The 19,116-nt window shown below is 39.0% G+C and overlaps 2 protein-coding genes across 2 annotated transcripts; one reads left to right on the top strand and one right to left on the bottom strand.

The window, feature by feature from the left end:
- Positions 1-2,394: 2,394 nt before the first annotated feature.
- LOC102299589 (alpha-2-macroglobulin) lies at positions 2,395-16,939 on the bottom strand. The gene is given in 23 exon segments (XM_042216634.1): positions 2,395-2,476; positions 2,660-2,701; positions 2,862-2,967; positions 3,043-3,111; positions 3,208-3,298; positions 3,423-3,544; positions 4,217-4,429; positions 4,594-4,681; positions 4,683-4,779; positions 4,850-5,012; positions 5,682-5,756; positions 5,848-6,004; positions 6,216-6,291; positions 6,378-6,554; positions 6,919-7,002; positions 8,055-8,106; positions 8,196-8,317; positions 8,480-8,606; positions 12,523-12,748; positions 12,977-13,082; positions 13,240-13,330; positions 13,673-13,807; positions 16,770-16,939. Coding segments are annotated over 23 exon segments (2,523 nt in total). The 5' UTR covers positions 16,869-16,939; the 3' UTR covers positions 2,395-2,471.
- LOC121813114 lies at positions 9,265-12,341 on the top strand. Its single transcript, XM_042216635.1, has 3 exons — positions 9,265-10,158; positions 10,409-10,691; positions 10,927-12,341. The coding sequence occupies exons 1-3, from the start codon at positions 9,668-9,670 to the stop codon at positions 11,638-11,640; spliced, it is 1,488 nt and encodes a 495-aa protein (XP_042072569.1). The 5' UTR covers positions 9,265-9,667; the 3' UTR covers positions 11,641-12,341.
- Positions 16,940-19,116: the final 2,177 nt, after the last annotated feature.

Below are 19,116 nucleotides of genomic sequence, written 5' to 3' on the forward strand. Positions count from 1 at the left end.
AGAAGATATACCAAAGATCACAGGATTGGAAAAATATTCAAATGAGCTCTTCTTGTTTTATTGGAACAGTAAAGTACCACAACAAAGAATAAGTCCACCTATAAAAGAAAAATTATCACTGCTGACTGGGAGTTGTCTTCTTTTACGTGCAGACTCGGGTCAGGGCTGATAGTTTACTTGTGATATTTTCTTATTTAAACATTTGTGACTTAGAACCTTAAAGTTTAAAACCACAACATCTTTCTTTCAGCCATTTGTGCTTATCACTATATGTGACTCATTTCTATGCAATAACCAAAGTACACAAATGCAATATAAAACATTTCAGTTATAAAAGATACATTGTATATATGTGTAATCATGTATGCATGCAAAGTTCCTGTTACAAAATTACACAGTGTAAGAAAAATAAAATGTATTAGGATGTTGTGCTTTTTTAAAAATCTGTTTTTCTGAAAATGAAAATTGCACCTTTTCTTTTTTCACAGTGCCTGTATGCCTCTTCCAAAACTTTGTGCTATTCACCCCCAGATGCATGATTATCTGAGGCATGTCATCAGATGGCCACCTTCTTGTAATTCATAATGGTTTGTGCTCGCTGCTTTGCTTGGGCGTGCTGGATCAGATCCAGATGTAGAGTCAGTGCGGCAATAATGGCTCTTTGTAGTTCATAAAAATTTTTCTCAAAAAGCGATGTTTCAAATGTAACAAACAGCTGAATGCGGTGTGAACGCAAGGGGACCAGCAACACTGCTGATATAAAGTGATGATGGTCGGTAAAGCAACTGGTCAGGACGTGTTTTTCTGGTGAGTCTGCAAAGCTGCCTTGGTTGATTTCAAAAAATTTGGCTGTAAATTTGGTTTTGATTCTCATTGGCCAAAGAGAGGGCCACCTCTCCCTGTAATTACTCTATTAAGGGAGGAGCTCCAGATGCGCCCATGGAATAGACTAGAGATTCCAGTAGATGAAAGTCAGGCAGGTGAAATCTTACGGTCTTGCTCTGAGCTCTCGCTTGAGGGGGATCCTAGCACCAGCAGCTAAATACTTCATAGATCATAAGTTTCCTAATTGGTAAAAAAGGGTAGAACCACCTCTCTTTAAGGTTCAGGAGGAGCTCCAGATGGCGTCCCAGGTAGCATCTCAAACCCTGAATCTTGGATCTTCTCAGGTACAGAGCTGCAGGGCTGTGAACATCCACCGCTCTCTCTCTCTCTCTCTCTCTCTCTCTGTGGCCTCACTCTGACTGTGATTTTCTTTTTTCAGATTAAATGAATACAAATAACTTAATTACAGACTTCCAATGGACATACAGCCAATTCAGAATAACCTATTTTTCGTTTCACACTTTCATGCAACTTTTTTGCATGCAAAAACACACTATTATGAATTATTGTTACATATTCAATTTTTATACATATTTTGAACATATTTATCCTCATATTTCATCATATAATTATGAATTATTACTCAGTTATGAATTATTACATACATAAATTACTCAAATGACATAATTTCCTAAATAAAGCATTCAGACTGATTCTATTAAACATTTATGACATGTCATAAATCATTTGACAGAGGCCATACATCTCTTTTTGACACATGGTATAGCTAATCCATCACTGGATATGACATTTCACACAGGACACCTCATGCAGCAGATTAGCACCTTTAAAATCCTTAAAATGAGCTACAGCCCAGAAAACCTTGGATTTCTATTTATCTGTGTACACAGAACCAGGGCTGGACTGGAATGCAAAAAAAGTTAAAACATATGCACATACTGGTGAAAATTCCTTAAAGCAGTAGTAAAGCTAAATAGTACATAAAAAAGATAAATAGAGTCATTTGTCACATAATCACATTTTCTGTTTAAAAGATGCATTACTTGGAATAATTTTACAAAATAGACGTTTCTCAACTTACAACACTAATTTCTTCAGTGAGATACTCTTCTCTGCAACTCTGTCAGTGCTGCCATTATCAAAAGCCACAAGTATGTCCTTTAGCCATCAACATACAGATGGGTTCAAGATGTTATGATCTGTAGTGAGAGTATGGAGCAGGTGGAAGCGAGCCTGCAAAGGTGGAAGTATGCACGGGAGACAAGAGGAATGAAAGTGAATAGAAGCGAGACAGAATATATCTGTGTGTGAATGAGAGGAAGGTTGGTGGAAGAGGAGGGATAGTGGATTCACTGGACAAAGGATGTTGAACATGGAGATGTTAGACAGACGGAAAAAAGAAAGACCAGAGAAGATTCATGGATGTAGTGTATGAAGACATGTGGAGGGTTAGTGTGACAAAATAGGATGGTAGAGTCAGGTTGAGATGGATAATATTTTTATACAGAAGAACTATTTGTAGATTAAAACAAAACATATGGAGGCATATTTGTGTTTAAAAAGCATCTTTATTAAAATGCAAGTTGAATAACTTGCGTGACAACCTCAGGACTGACTGCACATCTTTAAGCTGGAACAAAAGAATAAAACATGAGGATGCAATTGTGTTAAAATAATCAGTCAGGCCTAAAAAAGTACTGAATTAACTGTATTGTCAAATACTGTATTGTGTTGAGATTGAACAAATATTTTAAAAATAACTTCAATTCAATTTTGTGTGAAATGTGGTGTTCTCGCTATAACAGTTTGTTACCTGCAGCTGATGGGTAAATGTATTCAGTCTCAGCCTGGTCACCTGAGAGAGAAAACAAAGTGGAAAAATGTGACTTGCTGTGTTTTTACAACACGTTTAAATTTGATCCTTCAAATTCTGTTAACTGCTGTTTGTTGTACAGCTTCACTACAGAGCAACGTGTGTCAGTGTGCTGTTGCAGTGAAGTGAGTTAGAGTTGTACTTGGCTGGTAGTAGTCATAGATTTTGATCATGGCTGGTTTCAGGTTCTCCACTCGAAGTTCTTCTATGACTGTCAAGCTGTAGTTCATGGGCATGTCCTTTGGCAACTGGATAAACAGGAGACACACTCTGTAACAATACAAACATCATCATCTGGTATCCCCACTGTCATTATCTCTCACCTCCTGTAAATACACCAGAACATGATCTTCTGTTTGTTCAACACGATCCACCAATGGGGCACCTTCGAGCTGTGAGGAGACAACAGTCTCCTTATTATTTTATCTCATCATAAACTGACACATGGTAGCAACATTTCTATTCAGCTAACAACTGCAACAACCCACCATCTTTAAAGACACTGCATTTGGGACAAATCCAGAGAGCATTTTGATATCCAGGATCACCATGTTGGTAGTATTCTCCTTTCCACTGTACCTGTGTTCGAACAGTTAAAAAGTGATTGCACTGATGTGTATCCATAGATGCCACATTTCCAACACTTATCCCACAGTGGTAAATAAAATTCCCCTAGCACATATCTAATCTGTTAAATACTTACAGGGATTTTATTGTCAGAGTGAGCTTGCGTCTGGATTCACTTGTTGCATCAACCTCTGATTTGACCTCCACGCTGAGAGTAGTGACATCAGTGGGACTCGGGATGTTGTAGTGAACAGAAATCTGCGAAATAGTCAACCAAAAGAGGTTTGCAGTTTATAATAATAGTAATAAGAAGAAGAATAGAAATCTGTTTATGTTTTTATGTTTATGTTTTGCATTTATGTTCAAATATAGTGGCGTCACATTTTAGGGGACTGATTAAAGTTATGAAATTATTTTGGTGGTTGTGGCCAGAATATTATGTACACTAATTGTGGGCAGAAATGTCATCTTGATTTGGAGCTTCTTTCATCAAAATATTTAAAATTGAGATAAAGGCTTGGACGTGAGAAGGGATCTGGAAATAGAACTGCTGGTTATTTACTTAAAATATACCAGCTAAGATGGTGCAGGCATGTTTGCAGGATGCCTTTATGACACTACCCTCTGGAGATTTTCCAGGCAAATCCAACTGCGAGGATACACACAGTGTAGCTAGACCTTCCTGGAGATATTATACATGTCATCTGGCCTTAGTGAAATCCATGATGAAGAACAACGACAACAACAACAAGAAAAAAAATACATAGGAGGAAAAGGAATGTTTGAAATCATTTCCTTAGTGGGAAGCCACTGCATCCTGAATTTGGATAATTTGAGCAAATACACAGATGTGTTTTTCTGAGTGAAATCACATTTTTTCATTATACTTCTGTATTTGGAAAAAGGAACAAGCAGGATACTGTCACTGACCTGCACCGACACACATGCAGTGCCCTTCACCTCCAGGCTGTATTTTCCTGACACGCCCTGCATCGTCTCCTCCTGGTAGAGCAGTTTGTTGCCCGGATTTACATCAAATGTCAGCTGACTGCTGTCAGACTGAACTGTCACTGTGCTTGAACCCTCAGGACTGAACACCAGAGTGGAGTAGAGAGCCAGAGCCTGAAGAGCCACCACTGTGTCCTACAAACAAAATCACAGCTACTACACATACTTACATATATATTTATATTTTTGTATTTTACAGGACAAGTAAAACTTCAGTATTCAGCTTCTCTCAAATTAGTTTTTATTTATCCCAGTTTATATGAACTCAAAGGTGAGATTTAAGCTGTTTGGTGGTGTACCTGAGTGGAGGAGAAGCCTCCGTAATAATTCTGCTGCCCAGTCAGCCACCTGATAATACCAGAGGCATATCCCAGATCCAGCAGTCGGGGAGGCGCTGAGTTTGGCCAACAGCACATAAGAACTGATCTCCACTGACAGGGAGGCTGATGTTTCTGCTGCTGTCTGAGACCAGTAGAGGAAACCTCCTACAAACACAATAACAGTCACAGTGATGCTAATGAAGCCTGAATGATGTCCTGCTAAAGGATGGCTCACCTTCCCTCACTGCAACTGTGTCTAAGTGCTGCAGAAGGTGAGCTCGGGTCTCCACGTCTCCTGCCAGAGTGAACACATAGGCCAGCAGAGCTGTAGTGTAGGTGTTGCTCAGGTCACTGAGAGACTCCTTGAGACAAGCCAGGCTCTTGTTCATCACAGGATCCTTTAAAAGATCAAAACACCCTATGAAGACAAACTATTGACCCTGCCCAGGACAGGACATACGCTGCTACTCTCTTTATTCAATTGCACAATACTATGTCACTTTTAGAATCACCTGCACTGATAGCTAAGTTATTTATTTCAGGATATAGTTATATTGTTTCTTTGTTAGAGTTATTTGATATTATATTTTGCACTATCCTACTGTATATTACTGTATACTACTATTCTTATTGTATATATTGTATATCTTATTCCTCTGTTCCTCTGTCTCTCTTGCTGCATTGAGCATGTGTATGACAAAAGAATTTCCCTCAGGATAAATAAAGTTCTTCTTATCTTATCTTATCTTATCTTATCTTATCTTATCTTATCTTATCTTATCTTATCTTATCTTATCTCACCAAAGTTGATCATTTCCTTTATGTAATTATTTGTTTAACTTCATTTTCATGACTGGAAATAGAAATAATCTTAACATATTTCCTTTTCACCTACAGCCAGAAAGTATCGACTTAAGTGACTTAGAAATCTATCATAAAAATGTATTTTTAAAATGAGGGGAAAATGGATGTCAAAAGAAGAAAATGAAATAAATATATACAAGTCAGTGTTGTATTTTTTTTTTTTACATTGTACAAATTTGATTAAATCACTCAAATTTACTCACATGTTGGGATATATTCATTTCCAAGAAAGCAGCAGTGATGTATGCACTGAGAGTCACTTCATCAGACACACCACCCTGGTGAGTGAAACCAAGTTATTTCTGTGTGCTGCCAGAATTTCTCTCCACACAGAATTAGTATCAGTGTCCAGCTAAAGTATAGACTTACCTTCATTCTGTTGTTGAAGAGTTTGCCTGACTTTTTAAAACAGCCATTTGTTTGTTGTTTATTTTCCAGCCATGTCTTAGATTCTTGAATGATTTTTGGATCAATGTAGACAAAAGACTGAGCTTTGGCAAAACTTCTCATCACAAAAGCAGTCAGCCTGACATAAAAAAGCACCCAAAAGAAAATTTCCTCATGTTTCGAAATTATATCAAAATGTGTCACAGTTATGCCATTATAATGTGAGTTGATTTTCTCCATGTCCAGAAATAAAATGATAATAGGATGGGAGATTTAAGGAGTAAATTTCACCAACAGGCTCAGTTTTGTTTCTGAGGCAAATGGAATATTAAGGTAATTATTATTTTCACCAAGTGTTTCCTGGTCCTCTTCCAAATGTGGTGTATGCGCCTTCATCACTTTTGTAGTTCAGCTGTCTTTGGTAACCTGTAACAACAGGAAAATGACTCTTAAATAGATATTCTATTCATAAACCTTTGATTTTAGTCTCACTATGAAACAAACACACTCACCACTGGTCAGGAAGTTCGCAGCTTTTTCCATGATGGCTGGGGTGAGCTGCTGTGTGCCTTTCAGGTACTGGAGGATGTAGATGTTGGGGGCTAGAAGAGCCATGTTCTGCTCTCCACATCCATATGGCATCCGGAGCAGTCCATCCAAGTTCTTCAGAGCCCGGCCGAGGATGTCACCTGATCAGAGGCACTCAGTCACTGAGACAGAACATACAACGTTCGAACACTTGAACTGCAAATAGATTAAGAAGCTAGTAAAGAAGCTAAATATTTAGAAAAATACAGCAGGTTATATAAAAACTGTATATACTAAATTATAATATTTTGCACTTTGTTATTGGAATGTAGTTTCTAAAGTATTTTCTACACTACAAAACTGTTGGAGTCTCATTTAATAGCGTGTTTCAAAACTAGGCAAAAACAATGCCAGTCCAATTGTATTTGTCTTTTATATTAATTCACTATTGATTGAAAAAATAAACTTCTTATATTTATTTCTGGATTAATCTAAACTCATTTAATTAAAAATGATCAGGTTTACCCAGGACTGATACAAAAGTGCGGGCAGATCCTTCAATCATATTCTCAGGCAGCTGTATCTCAGTTTCCTCTGTCAGTGTGTCTCCTGTGTACAGACAAACAATCACCATACAGAGAGAAGCTTAATCAGAATGTCAGTACCAAAATAGTATCAAATCAGCAGGTGGTCACAGCATCATGAACTGTAACAGGTCATATGAGAAATCAGACACCTATAATTAAACCTATAAGCACAAAAAATATTATTAAAACAATAACAACAACAACAACAACAACAATAAGAGTACTATGAGTGTGACCTAATATTTCCACACAGATGTGTCCAGACTGACTCTTACCAAGCGTGTCAAGTTTGTAACATAGTGTATATATGAGATATAACTATAAATATCTCATATATAGTTGAGATATACTGTAACAACTAAATGTCCTGTAGGGAATTATCAAAATTTGGTGTGACACCCACAAACACCCCTCAACAAAAACTCAAAACTGGAATGACTACATGGCACACATCTTTAATGACTTTAAAAAACAAGACTTGGGTACACAAGAGATTGTGTCTAAATGTCGAGCCAGAATTATACCATTAGTTTGTTGATGACTACCAAAGGCATGTGGTCAAGGTGCAACTTGACAAGGGATATTTAGCTGTCATGGTTCTGGGTCATTTTGACCCAGTGCTTTTGTTATTGTGTATTGTGGTTTATGTTTTAGGTACATTAGTAGTCTTAAGTTTAGTCTGTTTGTCCATTTAGTCTCGCTTTGTGTTGTTGTCATGTGTGTCCCTGTCTGTGTGTCTGTGTTTATGTGAGTTTGTGTGTCTGTGTGTGTGTTTTGTTTGCCCTCCTTGTGTTTCATTCCATCTTGTTTATCCATGTTCCCCTTTCTCTCATCCTCTTTGTCTCTTGTGCTCTCTCGCCCTCTCTTGTTTCCTCGCTCACTCTCTCCTCTGACTTTCTCCCACTCCTGTGTCAAGCTCGTATGTCAGTCTTGCGTTCCTTTGTTTCCCGTTTTATTTTGACAGTCTCACGTTTCCATGTTCGGTGTGTTTAGTTTTGCATCCCCTGTGGCGTCATGTTTATTTGTGTCAGCTGTGTTCCCCGTGTATTTGGTTGGTGTATAAACCACACCAACCTTTTGGACAAAGCAGCCAGTTGGATGTCTTTGTCATCTCAGTCCCCTCAGCCTGAGAAAGAACAGGTTACAGTTTCACCTTCGTGAGAAAACAAGTTTTCAAATGCAGAATGTTTTTCATCCTGTGTTAATGGCACCAACCTTTACTATGAAGGATTTTGTGACCACATCAATGCGGCCTCTCTCTGGTACTCTCACAACCTCATTATCACATGAAACATGGGATGGCACTGCCTCAGCAGACACGGTGACATTCACAGCCCCTAAAAAAGGACAACAAACATCATTTTTCTCAACCCTGTAAAGTCTTGCACATTAAAATACTGTTAATTAGATAATCTCACTGATTTTGTAGATACTGAAAAGAGAAGGGGCATTGACTGAAAGGACATTTACACCGGTGTGGATAAAAACTTGATCCTTACCTAAAACTGTTGGAATCATGGTCCAGCTCACAGTCTTGCGCTCCTTAGCACACAAACAGGATGTGTACTGCTCACCGGAAAGAGGGGTGAGGGTATAATCTGAGGAAGGCGTAGAAAAGACTGTGACCTGCACAAAGAACAAAACAGTGGGTTGAGTTTCTAAGTAAAAGAGGAATTCAGTGTTTTCTTGTTACTCTGTGAGGACAGAATACTTTCAGTTATTGCCTCATTCACCAAGAGTCGCTTCACATGTTTTGATTTGGTATAATTTTGCACTGAATATCCTTCCTGATACTTGATGGGAAGTGTGTACACCACTAATGTCTTAGTACTGGCTCTTCAACCCAGTTTTTCTTTTAGTTATGCTCTGGAATTATTTATTTGTTTGAAAGACCTTGGACTGATGTTCAGAGTTTTTATTAGTTAGTTTTGAGTTCCGGATTAGACTTGTGTTTCTGTGTTATTTTTAGTTCTCACCTCTTGTTCAGTCGTGTTTGTTCCCCTTTTTGTCCAGTCTGTCACTATCTTGTGATAGTGTTTTTTGGTCTCTCTGGGTTCTGTCTCAATGGCTGTCTGTGTTCCTTATCTAATGTAGTTGATATGTCTATTTTTCTGCAGTCCCTCTGTTACTTCCTGTTTTATTTTGATAGTGTCTTGTCTCATGGGTATGATGTTGACTTTTGCTTCCTTTGTGTTATTAGTTTTGATTCAAGTCAGCTGTGTTTCCACGTGTCTCCACTTCCCTTAATCACCCTTCTATTCCCCACTGCATCGTCCTTCATTGTGGATGTATTCTATTACAGTTTTTCTCGATTGGTTTGGCTCATTTCTTGAAACCGAGATGACATTCTCAAAATAACATGGACAAATCTCCAAACCACCTTGCAATTGTTCACAACAGAATGTCATTTTTCATTGGTTTTATCAAATTGCAAATGCTTTAGTACATGTCTCAAGTGACTCTGTGCTTCTTTTCAAATGATTATGTACAAGTAGCTACAGTTAGCACAATGAGCCCACATTTAGCACATTTTCCAAATAAATAGATCTTGGCGATCTAAACTGATTAGTTGATTTTTCAGTGAAATGGTCACTCACTCCAAAACATATCAGCATGGTTTCATTGTGTAAGTCATCATATGCACAATTGTCTGTTCAACTGTCAAAATTAGTCAAAGATATAATACCATGAAAGAATATCTTGGAACATTTGATAAAGTTATGACAGTACTTGACAATCAATCAGGTGAAATTAGAACTAACGAAGGAGCAGTTTCCCACATCTCAGATGACCAATCAAACAGGTTGTTTAGATACCTGACAGGTGTTGTCTATGATTATGACTGCTGCCAAAAGTATATAGACAGAGCTTGGCCCGGGGCCAGTTTCATTTGCAGTGTGAACATGGAAGCACCTCGCCAAGTACAACAGCAACTTCCTGCTCGAGGAAGAGGAGGAAGAAGAAGAGGAAGAGGAGGAGTGAGAATGCGTGGAGGAATAGGGGGAAGAGGCCGAGGAGCACGGAGGCACCATGATGTCCCAGATGAAATCCGGGCCACCCTTATTGACCACGTTATAAACCATCGCCTCACAATGGCAGAGGCAGGTCGCCGAGTGCAGCCTAATGTGCCTCGGTCTACAGTCTCCTCCATCATCCAAACCTTTCGCAGGGAAAACAGGTACAGAACTATGCTATTGAACTATTCAGTGTTGGTGTGTGTGTAGGCCTAGAGTACTGTAATATCTTCATGTGATGTTATATGATACTATAAAAATGACAAAGAAAAAAAATGGAGAAAATACTGTGAATAGTATTCCAGTCACTGTGCAGTGCATCACACTTTTAGTACCATAAAACAGCAGTACAATTACATTGGTAACTCATTTTGTAACAAATTTACAGTGTTGACCTTTGACTTGTATGTCTAGGATTGGACGACAGCCTCAAGTGGGTGGCAGAAGAAAACTTCTAAATGAACAACAAGAACGAGAAATATGCAACATGGTCATTGCAAATAATGCCATCACACTGAGACAGATTCGTAATGCAATCCTGCTAGACAATGTAATGTTCCAAAATATAAACTCTATCAGCATCTCCACAATAGACCGGGTATTGAAGAAACATCAGATGACCATGAAACAGATTTACAGGGTACCATTTGAGAGAAACTCTGACAGAGTGAAAGGGCTGCGGTACCAGTATGTGCATGTAAGTCAACTACTGGTTGTCTATCATTGTAACACTATTACAGTAAGACATGGTTACCACTGTTTTTTTGTTTTGCGTTATCCTTTTTACCTTCAGAATCCAGCTTTGTGTGACTAGAGCATTTTGCCTAGAAATTGTCTTCAGTTTTCCACTCCCTGTTTTTACAGTACTTTAGATCCTCCCTGCAGTATCTGTCTCTACTTGACTGATTAGATTTATTTCTATTCTATTGTAGAGAATAATGGCATTAGAAGGCAACGAAACCCCTCACATCCTAGTGTTCGTTGATGAAGCTGGCTTCAACCTGGCCAAAGGTCGAAGGCGTGGCCGTAACATCATTGGCCACCGAGCCACTGTGGATGTCCCAGGCCAGCGAGGAGCAAATATAACAATGTGTGCCGCCATATCAGAAAGAGGTGTGGCCACACACATTCCCAGTTTAGGGCCCTACAATACACAAAAGCTCCTCAATTTTTTGGACCACCTTTATACTGATCTGATCCCAGAAAATGAGAGAGGTGAAGAAGGACCTCAGCTACCACATTATGTCATTGTGTGGGATAATGTGAACTTCCACCGCGGCCCACGCATCAGAACCTGGTTCACCACCCATCCCCGGATGCTGATGGAGTTTCTTCCACCTTACTCTCCTTTCCTAAATCCAATTGAGGGTTTTTTTTCAGCTTGGAGGTGGAGGGTGTATGAGCATCAGGCTCAAGACCAGAGGGCCCTGCTGCATGCAATGGATGCTGCATGTGAGGACATCACAGGGGATCAATGTAGGGGATGGTTGAGACATTCACGCCGTTTCTTCCCTCGCTGCATCGCAAGGGAAAATATCCGTTGCGATGTGGATGAGAATTTATGGCCTGACAGCGAGCAGCGCGTCGATGGCCAGGGGGATGAGGATGGTGGCCAGGAAGGAGAGGGTGACAATGGCGACCACTGAAAATATTACTGTACTATAGTTCTGAAACTTTATTTACAGTATGGTAGGCTAGAGTTTTTTTTGTTTTTTGTTTGTGTTTATAACTGTTCACATTTACAGAATCCTGTATATGTTTTCTTTTCACAGTATGTTCTCTAATGTTAACATTTCTTTGTACGAATAAAAATGTTTACAGTTTCCTTGAGTATGAGTGGTTTATTGGAGGCTGATTTTACTGTAACATCTTTTAGTTTTATTCATAGTGGTATTCTGTTGCTAGACCTGTGCCTCAGTGACAGAACGTCTAAGCATTTTGACTTGCAGTGCTTAAACAATGCCAAAGGTATAATGCATTTTGGGGGCATTGACTATTTATATGAGAAGGATATTTAGTTTTGACACATGGATAAACTCTTTTGGGAGAGATATGAGCTTTTGCAGGGGATCCATGGTGTTGTGCTAAACCATCCAGGTTATTTTGACAAAAGCACTAAATGAATGCACATGTGCCAAGGCAATTGAGAAGGATCTGTGCTATTTTGACTGTACTGACCTTTTATATGGGAAAGGAATCTGCTTTTGAAGCATGGACGAAGAGTTTGGGGAAAGATATTTGATTTTGCTAGTGAGCTATACTGTTGGGCAGAACTGTAAGACTGTTTGGCCAAATGACCTTATGGTTTTGAGAATGTCATCTCGGTTTCAAGAAATGAGCCAAACCAATCGAGAAAAACTGTAAATTAGTGAATTCCTATCCTGCCCAGTCAAATAAAGCTGAGATTTTGAGTTTTATTCTGTCTGATGAGTCCTGCATCAGGGGCCACTTCATAGCCATCTGCAAAGTCTATCAGCATGCTAACATTTGTTGACATTTGTAATTTTTGATATAGAAATATTGATCACCATGATGCAGCTGGTCAGGTAGCTGAAGACAGTTGCCTTCAGTTCAAAGTGCTCCCCGCGGATGATGGAGTAGGGCATAGTGAGCTCGAGGAAGAAGGGCTGGAAGACCTCAACTTCTTGACGAGGAGCCAAACCAAAACCCTGAGAGGACAAGCAGAAAGCCTCCGTCTCCCAGGTCGTGATGGTGTCAGGGACAGTGAGGGACACATCCTTTGATCCAGACTCTCTGAATCAGCAGATTCAAAATATGCACATTGTCAGGTGGTGATTACATAGATTAGCCTACAAAAACATGCAAAGACAGACAGACAGACAGAGACAGACAGACAGACAGACAGACAGACAGATAGATAGAGAGATAGATAGATAGATAGATAGATAGATAGATAGATAGATAGATAGATAGATAGATAGATAGATAGATAGATAGATAGATAGAAAAACTAAGACATACCCAACTTCCACCAGGTCCCAAATCCAAGTCTCGGGGAAGAAAGCACGGACAGTTTTCATCGGCCCTTCTGATGGACCTAAAGATCCTCCAGAGTAACTTGAACCCGCTTGTAATTTAGATTCATAGAAAAAAAGAAAAAAAAAGAAAGAATAAAAAAATAAATACTTAATCAGAATCAATAAGAAGGTGTAACACACTGCTTTGATTTTGGGAACTTTTTTATGATTTGGAATTTGCAAAGCAAATCAAAACAAAAATATCACCTAAGGGCATGAACTGGTATTCTCTTCCCATGAAACTCAGACATGAAGGAATTTCGAGCAGCAGGTTTGTTGCCACCTTTAATCCTACTCTCTAGACACACAAACATCACAGAGTTAATTGCAGCTAAAGCCATGAAAAGCATTATATTTATCATCAGCTGATATGCTCTGGAGTTTTACTGTTAGCTGGATGCAAAATCTGCAGATGGAATGCTGTTGTAATTATACCAAGTTCACCAATGCTGCAGAGAAGGACTATTGTTTGTCATATATTACATAGTGCAGTAGAATATTATTTATTTATGCAACTATTAAGACTCACCTTATGTGGAACATTTGAAACAGTCAAGGTGCGAGGCCAACATCAAGAAGCTGGATCCATGGATCCAGTGAAACACACAACACATGCTCATGGAAAATATTTATATATTACCTGAAAAGCAATGTAGGCTTCATTATCTCCTTTAGGTGAACAATATCTTCTTGTTCTCACTTTCAAGCATTTTCTTGGTTCTCGTAGCCGATATGGGAAAAAAGATGCTTTCATGACAGGCAGCAAGTTAAATATCTAAGAAAAAAAATGGTTCAAAGAAGTTCAAACAATTGAAAAAATCAGATTAAAGATCTGTACTTATATGAACCACATATGTAGTAATTACAAATGATCAGATCACTATTCAATGTAAGGTTTATACCACAGCTGTCCTAAATGAACAGGATTGGTAATTACCAAAATCAATTTTTATGGTTCTGTAATTCTCAGGACTGTGTGGAGAAGAGAGAGAGTGGACCCAAATGCAGACTACAGAGACAGACTTGAATTTTTAACAAACGTGAGCCTTTTATTCTTGGCTGTACAAATAACAAACAAAAAGCAAATGGAGATAGAGATGAAACTAACAAGACCTAAACTGGGGGAAAAAAAACAACCACTAAGTACCTGGATGTGAAGAAAAATAACATGGAACTTGAAGCCCTAAGCCATTAAAACCAAGACCAGAAATGTGAGTGGCGAACAGAGAAACCGACAAGTGACAAAGGGAAACTCAAATTATAACACACAGCAGGATGATCAGGGAAGTCGAAGCAGCTGGGGAACATATCAGACACACATCAGGAACTAATCAGACATAACAGGACAGGGGAAGCAAGAGACTGTCAAAATAAAATAGGAAGCACAACAAACATGGAGACGAACACTAAGACACGCAGGATTAAAGCTGTGACCGGGGGAGAAATAGACATGGGGACATAACTGACTGGGGGGACAGAGAGAGAACACAGATCACGAAGAAAAGAGTAACTAAGTGAGAGACGTGGAACACAGGGAAAACACAGAATAAGAAAATTAAAGACAAGAAACTATAAATATAACATAAGTGTCCTTCTACTAGTTTCCTTCTATCGAGCCACAATCGAGAGTGTGCTGGTCCACCCCATCTTCGTGTGGTACGCTTGTTGCACAATAGCTGATAAGAGACTCCAGAGGGTCACCAGAACTGCAGAGAAGGTGATCGGCTGACCACTCACCCCCCTGGATTCTATTGCCAGCTCTAGATGTCTCTCCAGAGCCAGGGCTATCTTAAAAGACCACCTCCATCCTAACCACCACCTCTTCAACATCCTGGTTCAGATCCATCAGATGCCAAACCAGCAGACTAAAGAACAGCTTCAACCCGTGGGCTGTCAGAACCATTAATGCAAATTAAGAGTGTGAACAGACTTCATTCTGTCGCTGCTTTTGACTCTCTTGTTGCCATTCCCTATGCAATATTTTGGTGTTTCCTTTTTCTGAGCAATATTTTGGCCCCTGTGCAATATTCTAGCAAATGTGCAATTACCACCCCATCCTTAATGACCACAGCCGTTCCACTGTTATTTATTTATTATATTATATTATTGCCCTTGTACATAACCCCAAAAGGTTTCTGTAACTCATATGGTGTACTAATATTGCTGAACTTATATTGTTTTTCTTCTTTGAATATTGTTTTCTGTACTTTTGCACCTTTGTGGTCTTGCTACCTAATTTTGCCGTGCAAGAGCTGCACAATGACGATAAAAAAAAAGTTCTTCTAAGTTCTAAGCAGAAAACAACTAAGAGAACCAGAACCATGAATGACACTAAATATAAGAATATTAATAAAACCCAAAAACACATAAACACTGGGTCACAGTCCCAGGACCATGACAGTAATGGTTAATATACCAGTATGAACAAGCTCTTTAATCAAAATATTTTTAATGCTAAAATATAAATACTATTGTTATCTCTGAAAATACATTTAAAATTATCGTTATATACTTGAATTTCTGAACAGAAAAAAGCATTTTAAGTTGAGTTTGCCAGCTGAAATCTGGGTATAAAAATGTGAATTCAGTTTGTTATTTGACAGTGTTCCTAAATATTTATCTTTTTCCCCTTTTTATGACAGTTAGCCAAATAAATGTTTTAATCACTGTCTCAGGATGCTTTATAACAGAATAAGTGTTGAACTGTATTAATAGTTGTTTTATACAGTTTTATGCAGTATTATACAAAAAAGAAAACAAATAGAGAAAAATAGGTAGAGAACAAAACCTCTAAATGACCAAAAAAGCCTATCTAGAAGCAAGATTTACAACTAGGCTGTGCAAGTTGCAAACACCTCCACGTGGGTTATTTATCAAAAGTAAGATTTTAAATACTTTTTTGTTCACCTGAAAGTTTATTTTATACCAACCATGCTTAAAATTATACACAGGTCTTGGTTCAACACACCAGTAAACTGAATAGATGCTATGGTTACACAGCAAGGAACTGCCATGAGACAGGTTAAACAGTTGTGAACCTCATAGTTGATCTCATTCAGTTTTGATTGGCTCTTCAGATGCAGGAGAATCTCTGTCTTGGCAATTATAGAACTTCCCCACAAATTAAGATCCATGTTGCCTTCATATAATGTCTGCTACTTATGACACTAGAAGAGACTGAGGCTACTCCACACTAATGTGTTTTCGTTTGAAAACGCATTGTTTTCTCTGTTTTGGCCCCCCGTCCACACTGAAACGCTGCGCTTTCCTCAAGGAAAAACGCAGCGTTTTGAAAACGCTCTTGAAATTGCATACATTTAAAAACGCAGCTGTCCTGTCGCAGTGTGGACACTCAAAACGCAGACTTTCTAAAACGATGAGTTTAGTCATGTGATGCAGTCATGTGACCAATTAAACAAAGATAGCGAAGTGCATAATACAGCAGTTGTTTTGTTTGCTCTCAATTTTGACAGCCCTAAAAAGATGAATATCAGTCTGTGCATGCTCCAGGTAGCTTTTCTTCAAACTTTAATTCTCACTCGCTTTTGCGAGCGCAGGACTGGAATGTAAGCGTTTTCATTCATTTCAATGTGGACGCGCAGCTGTGAAAACGACTGAAAACGCTAGTGTGGACGCGGTGCATTTTCAGATGAAAACGCCGTTTTCAAATGTATCCGGGCTAGTGTGGACGTAACCTGAGAGTGAAGGATGTATAAGGTGGTTGAGACCACACTTACCTTATCTGCATGCAGGATATTCTCAGGCTCTTTGATGAGGACACTCTTGTCAATGGCACTTAAACCACACAAAGAGTGTGGAAGCGCCGTCACCTCCATGTTGGTTTTTTCTCCTGGGACAGTTGAAGAAGGTGTGAACTCCAATGACACCTGACACAGACAAAGCGTGTATTACACCATCTAAACTTTAATGGTTTTAAAAGAACAAAAAGTTCAAGCCTATATCACACAGAAACCATTCACTAGCTTTTATGTAGTTTTTGGAGTTCAGGTTTGATAATCACTGTGTCATAGTCTGGGTGAGCTCGAGTGTTTTTTCCTCTGTTTTTCTTGTGTTGCCCAGTATCTACCCTGGGGTGGCGTCCTCGTCATTCACCTGATCTGCTCCCCTCATCCTCACTGCAATCAGTGAGATAGCATTTAAGACCAGGGTCCCCCATCTCTTCTCCACCTGTTTTCGAGCTAACCTCACGTTGGTAACCGGCCTTATCATTCTCCTTGTTAAAGGAGCATTTTCTGTTGCACATCCGCCACTCAGGATTAATCCTTCTACCGCTTCCGCCTGTCCTCCTGCCACCTTCTCTCTTGGCTCTCTAGAAAAGAAAGGTTGGAACCCTCTCACTAGCTCACCATTCTAGATGCACACCTAGCGATTCAAACCTGCCAAGTAAGACTCTATTTCAGTATTAGTCACCTCTCCAGACAAGCTTCCCTTGCCTTTTCTCTAACCATGCTCTCCCTCTGTTCAGTTTTGCTACATTCGGTTCCCTGCCAAGTATCCCTCCTTCGTGACACTCCAAGGGAGTTTTTCCTCCCCACTGTCGCCAAAGTGCTTGCTCATAGGGGGTCATATGATTGTTGGGTTTTTCTCTGTATCTATGAAGCGCCTTGAGGCGCCTTTTGTTGTGATTTGGCGCTATATAAATAAAATTGAATTGAATTGAATTAGATTAAAGGGGCTTTTTCCAGGAGGTGAAAGTCAGGCAGGTGAAAACTTGAGGTCTCTCTCTGAGCTCTTCCTTGAGGAGGAGGAGAGTCTTAGCACCAGCAGTTAATTACTTTATTGATCATAAGTTTCCTCATTAATTCAGGAAGAGCTCCAAGTGGCGTCTTAAACCCTGAGTCTTGGCTCTTCTCATTAACTACAGAGCTGCAGGGCTGTGAACATCCACCTGTCTCTCTTTCTCTTTCCGTGGCCTCGCTCTGATCGTGATTTTATTTTTTCAGATTAAATGAATACAAATAAATGTAATTACAGACTTCCAATGTGATATGCAGCCTGCAGTCTGATTGTCACCAAAGCAACTATTTTAATTCAAAATAACCAATCTATTTTTTGTGTCACACTTTCATGCAACTTTTTTGCTTAAAGACAACAGCACACTATTATAAATTATTCGTAAATATTTAATTTGTGATACATATTTCTTAAAATGATCTACATCCCAGAAAACTTTGGATTTCTATTTATCCATGTACACAGAACCAAAAAGTTAAAATACATGCACATATTTGGGAAAATTCCTTAAAGCAATGGTAAAGCTGAATAGTACATAAATAGTACAAAAAGGGAAATGCAGTAATTTGTCATATAATAACATTTAATCACATTTTCTGTTTAAAAGATGCAATACTAGGAATAATTTCACAAAATAGACGTTTCTCAACTTACAACACTAATTTCTTCAGTGAGATACTCTTCTCTGCAACTCTGTCAGTGCTGCCATTATCAAAAGCCACAAGTATGTCCTTTAGCCATCAACATACAGATGGGTTCAAGATGTTATGATCTGTAGTGAGAGTATGGAGCAGGTGGAAGCGAGCCTGCAAAGGTGGAAGTATGCACGGGAGACAAGAGGAATGAAAGTGAGTAGAATGGAGACAGAATATATCTGTGTACATGAGAGACAGGTTGGTGGAAGAGGAGGGATAGCGGACATACTGGACAAAGGATGTTGAACATGTAGCTGTCAAACAGAAGGAAAAAAGAAAGACCAGAGAAGATTCATGGATGTAGTGAAAGAAGACATGCAGAGTGTTAGTGTGACAGAATAGGATGGTAGAGTCAGGTTGAGATGGATGAAATTTTTATACAGAAGAACTATTGGTAGATGAAAACAAAACATATGGAGGCATATTTGTGTTTAAAAAACATCTTTATTAAAATGCAAGTTGTACAACTTGAGTGACAACCTCAGGACTGACTGCACATCTTTAAGCTGCAAACAAAGAATAAAACGTAAGGATGCAATTGTGTTAAAATAATCGTTTAGTAATGAATAATAATAATAATGGATTGCATTTATATAGCGCTTTTCGGGACCCCTCAAAGCGCTTTACAATACCA

This window comes from Haplochromis burtoni, unplaced genomic scaffold (genome assembly GCF_018398535.1).
Source record: "Haplochromis burtoni strain Fernald_Lab_line unplaced genomic scaffold, NCSU_Asbu1 Contig_1148, whole genome shotgun sequence".
Taxonomy (NCBI): Eukaryota; Metazoa; Chordata; class Actinopteri; order Cichliformes; family Cichlidae; genus Haplochromis; species Haplochromis burtoni.

Coding starts and splice junctions, on each gene's coding strand:
- LOC121813114 (XM_042216635.1), top strand. CDS start 9,668: ATGAAAGAATATCTTGGAACATTTGATAAAGTTATGACAGTACTTGAC. Junction 10,159..10,408: donor ACCTTTCGCAGGGAAAACAG/GTACAGAACTAT, acceptor TTGTATGTCTAG/GATTGGACGACAGCCTCAAG. Junction 10,692..10,926: donor TGCGGTACCAGTATGTGCAT/GTAAGTCAACTA, acceptor ATTCTATTGTAG/AGAATAATGGCATTAGAAGG.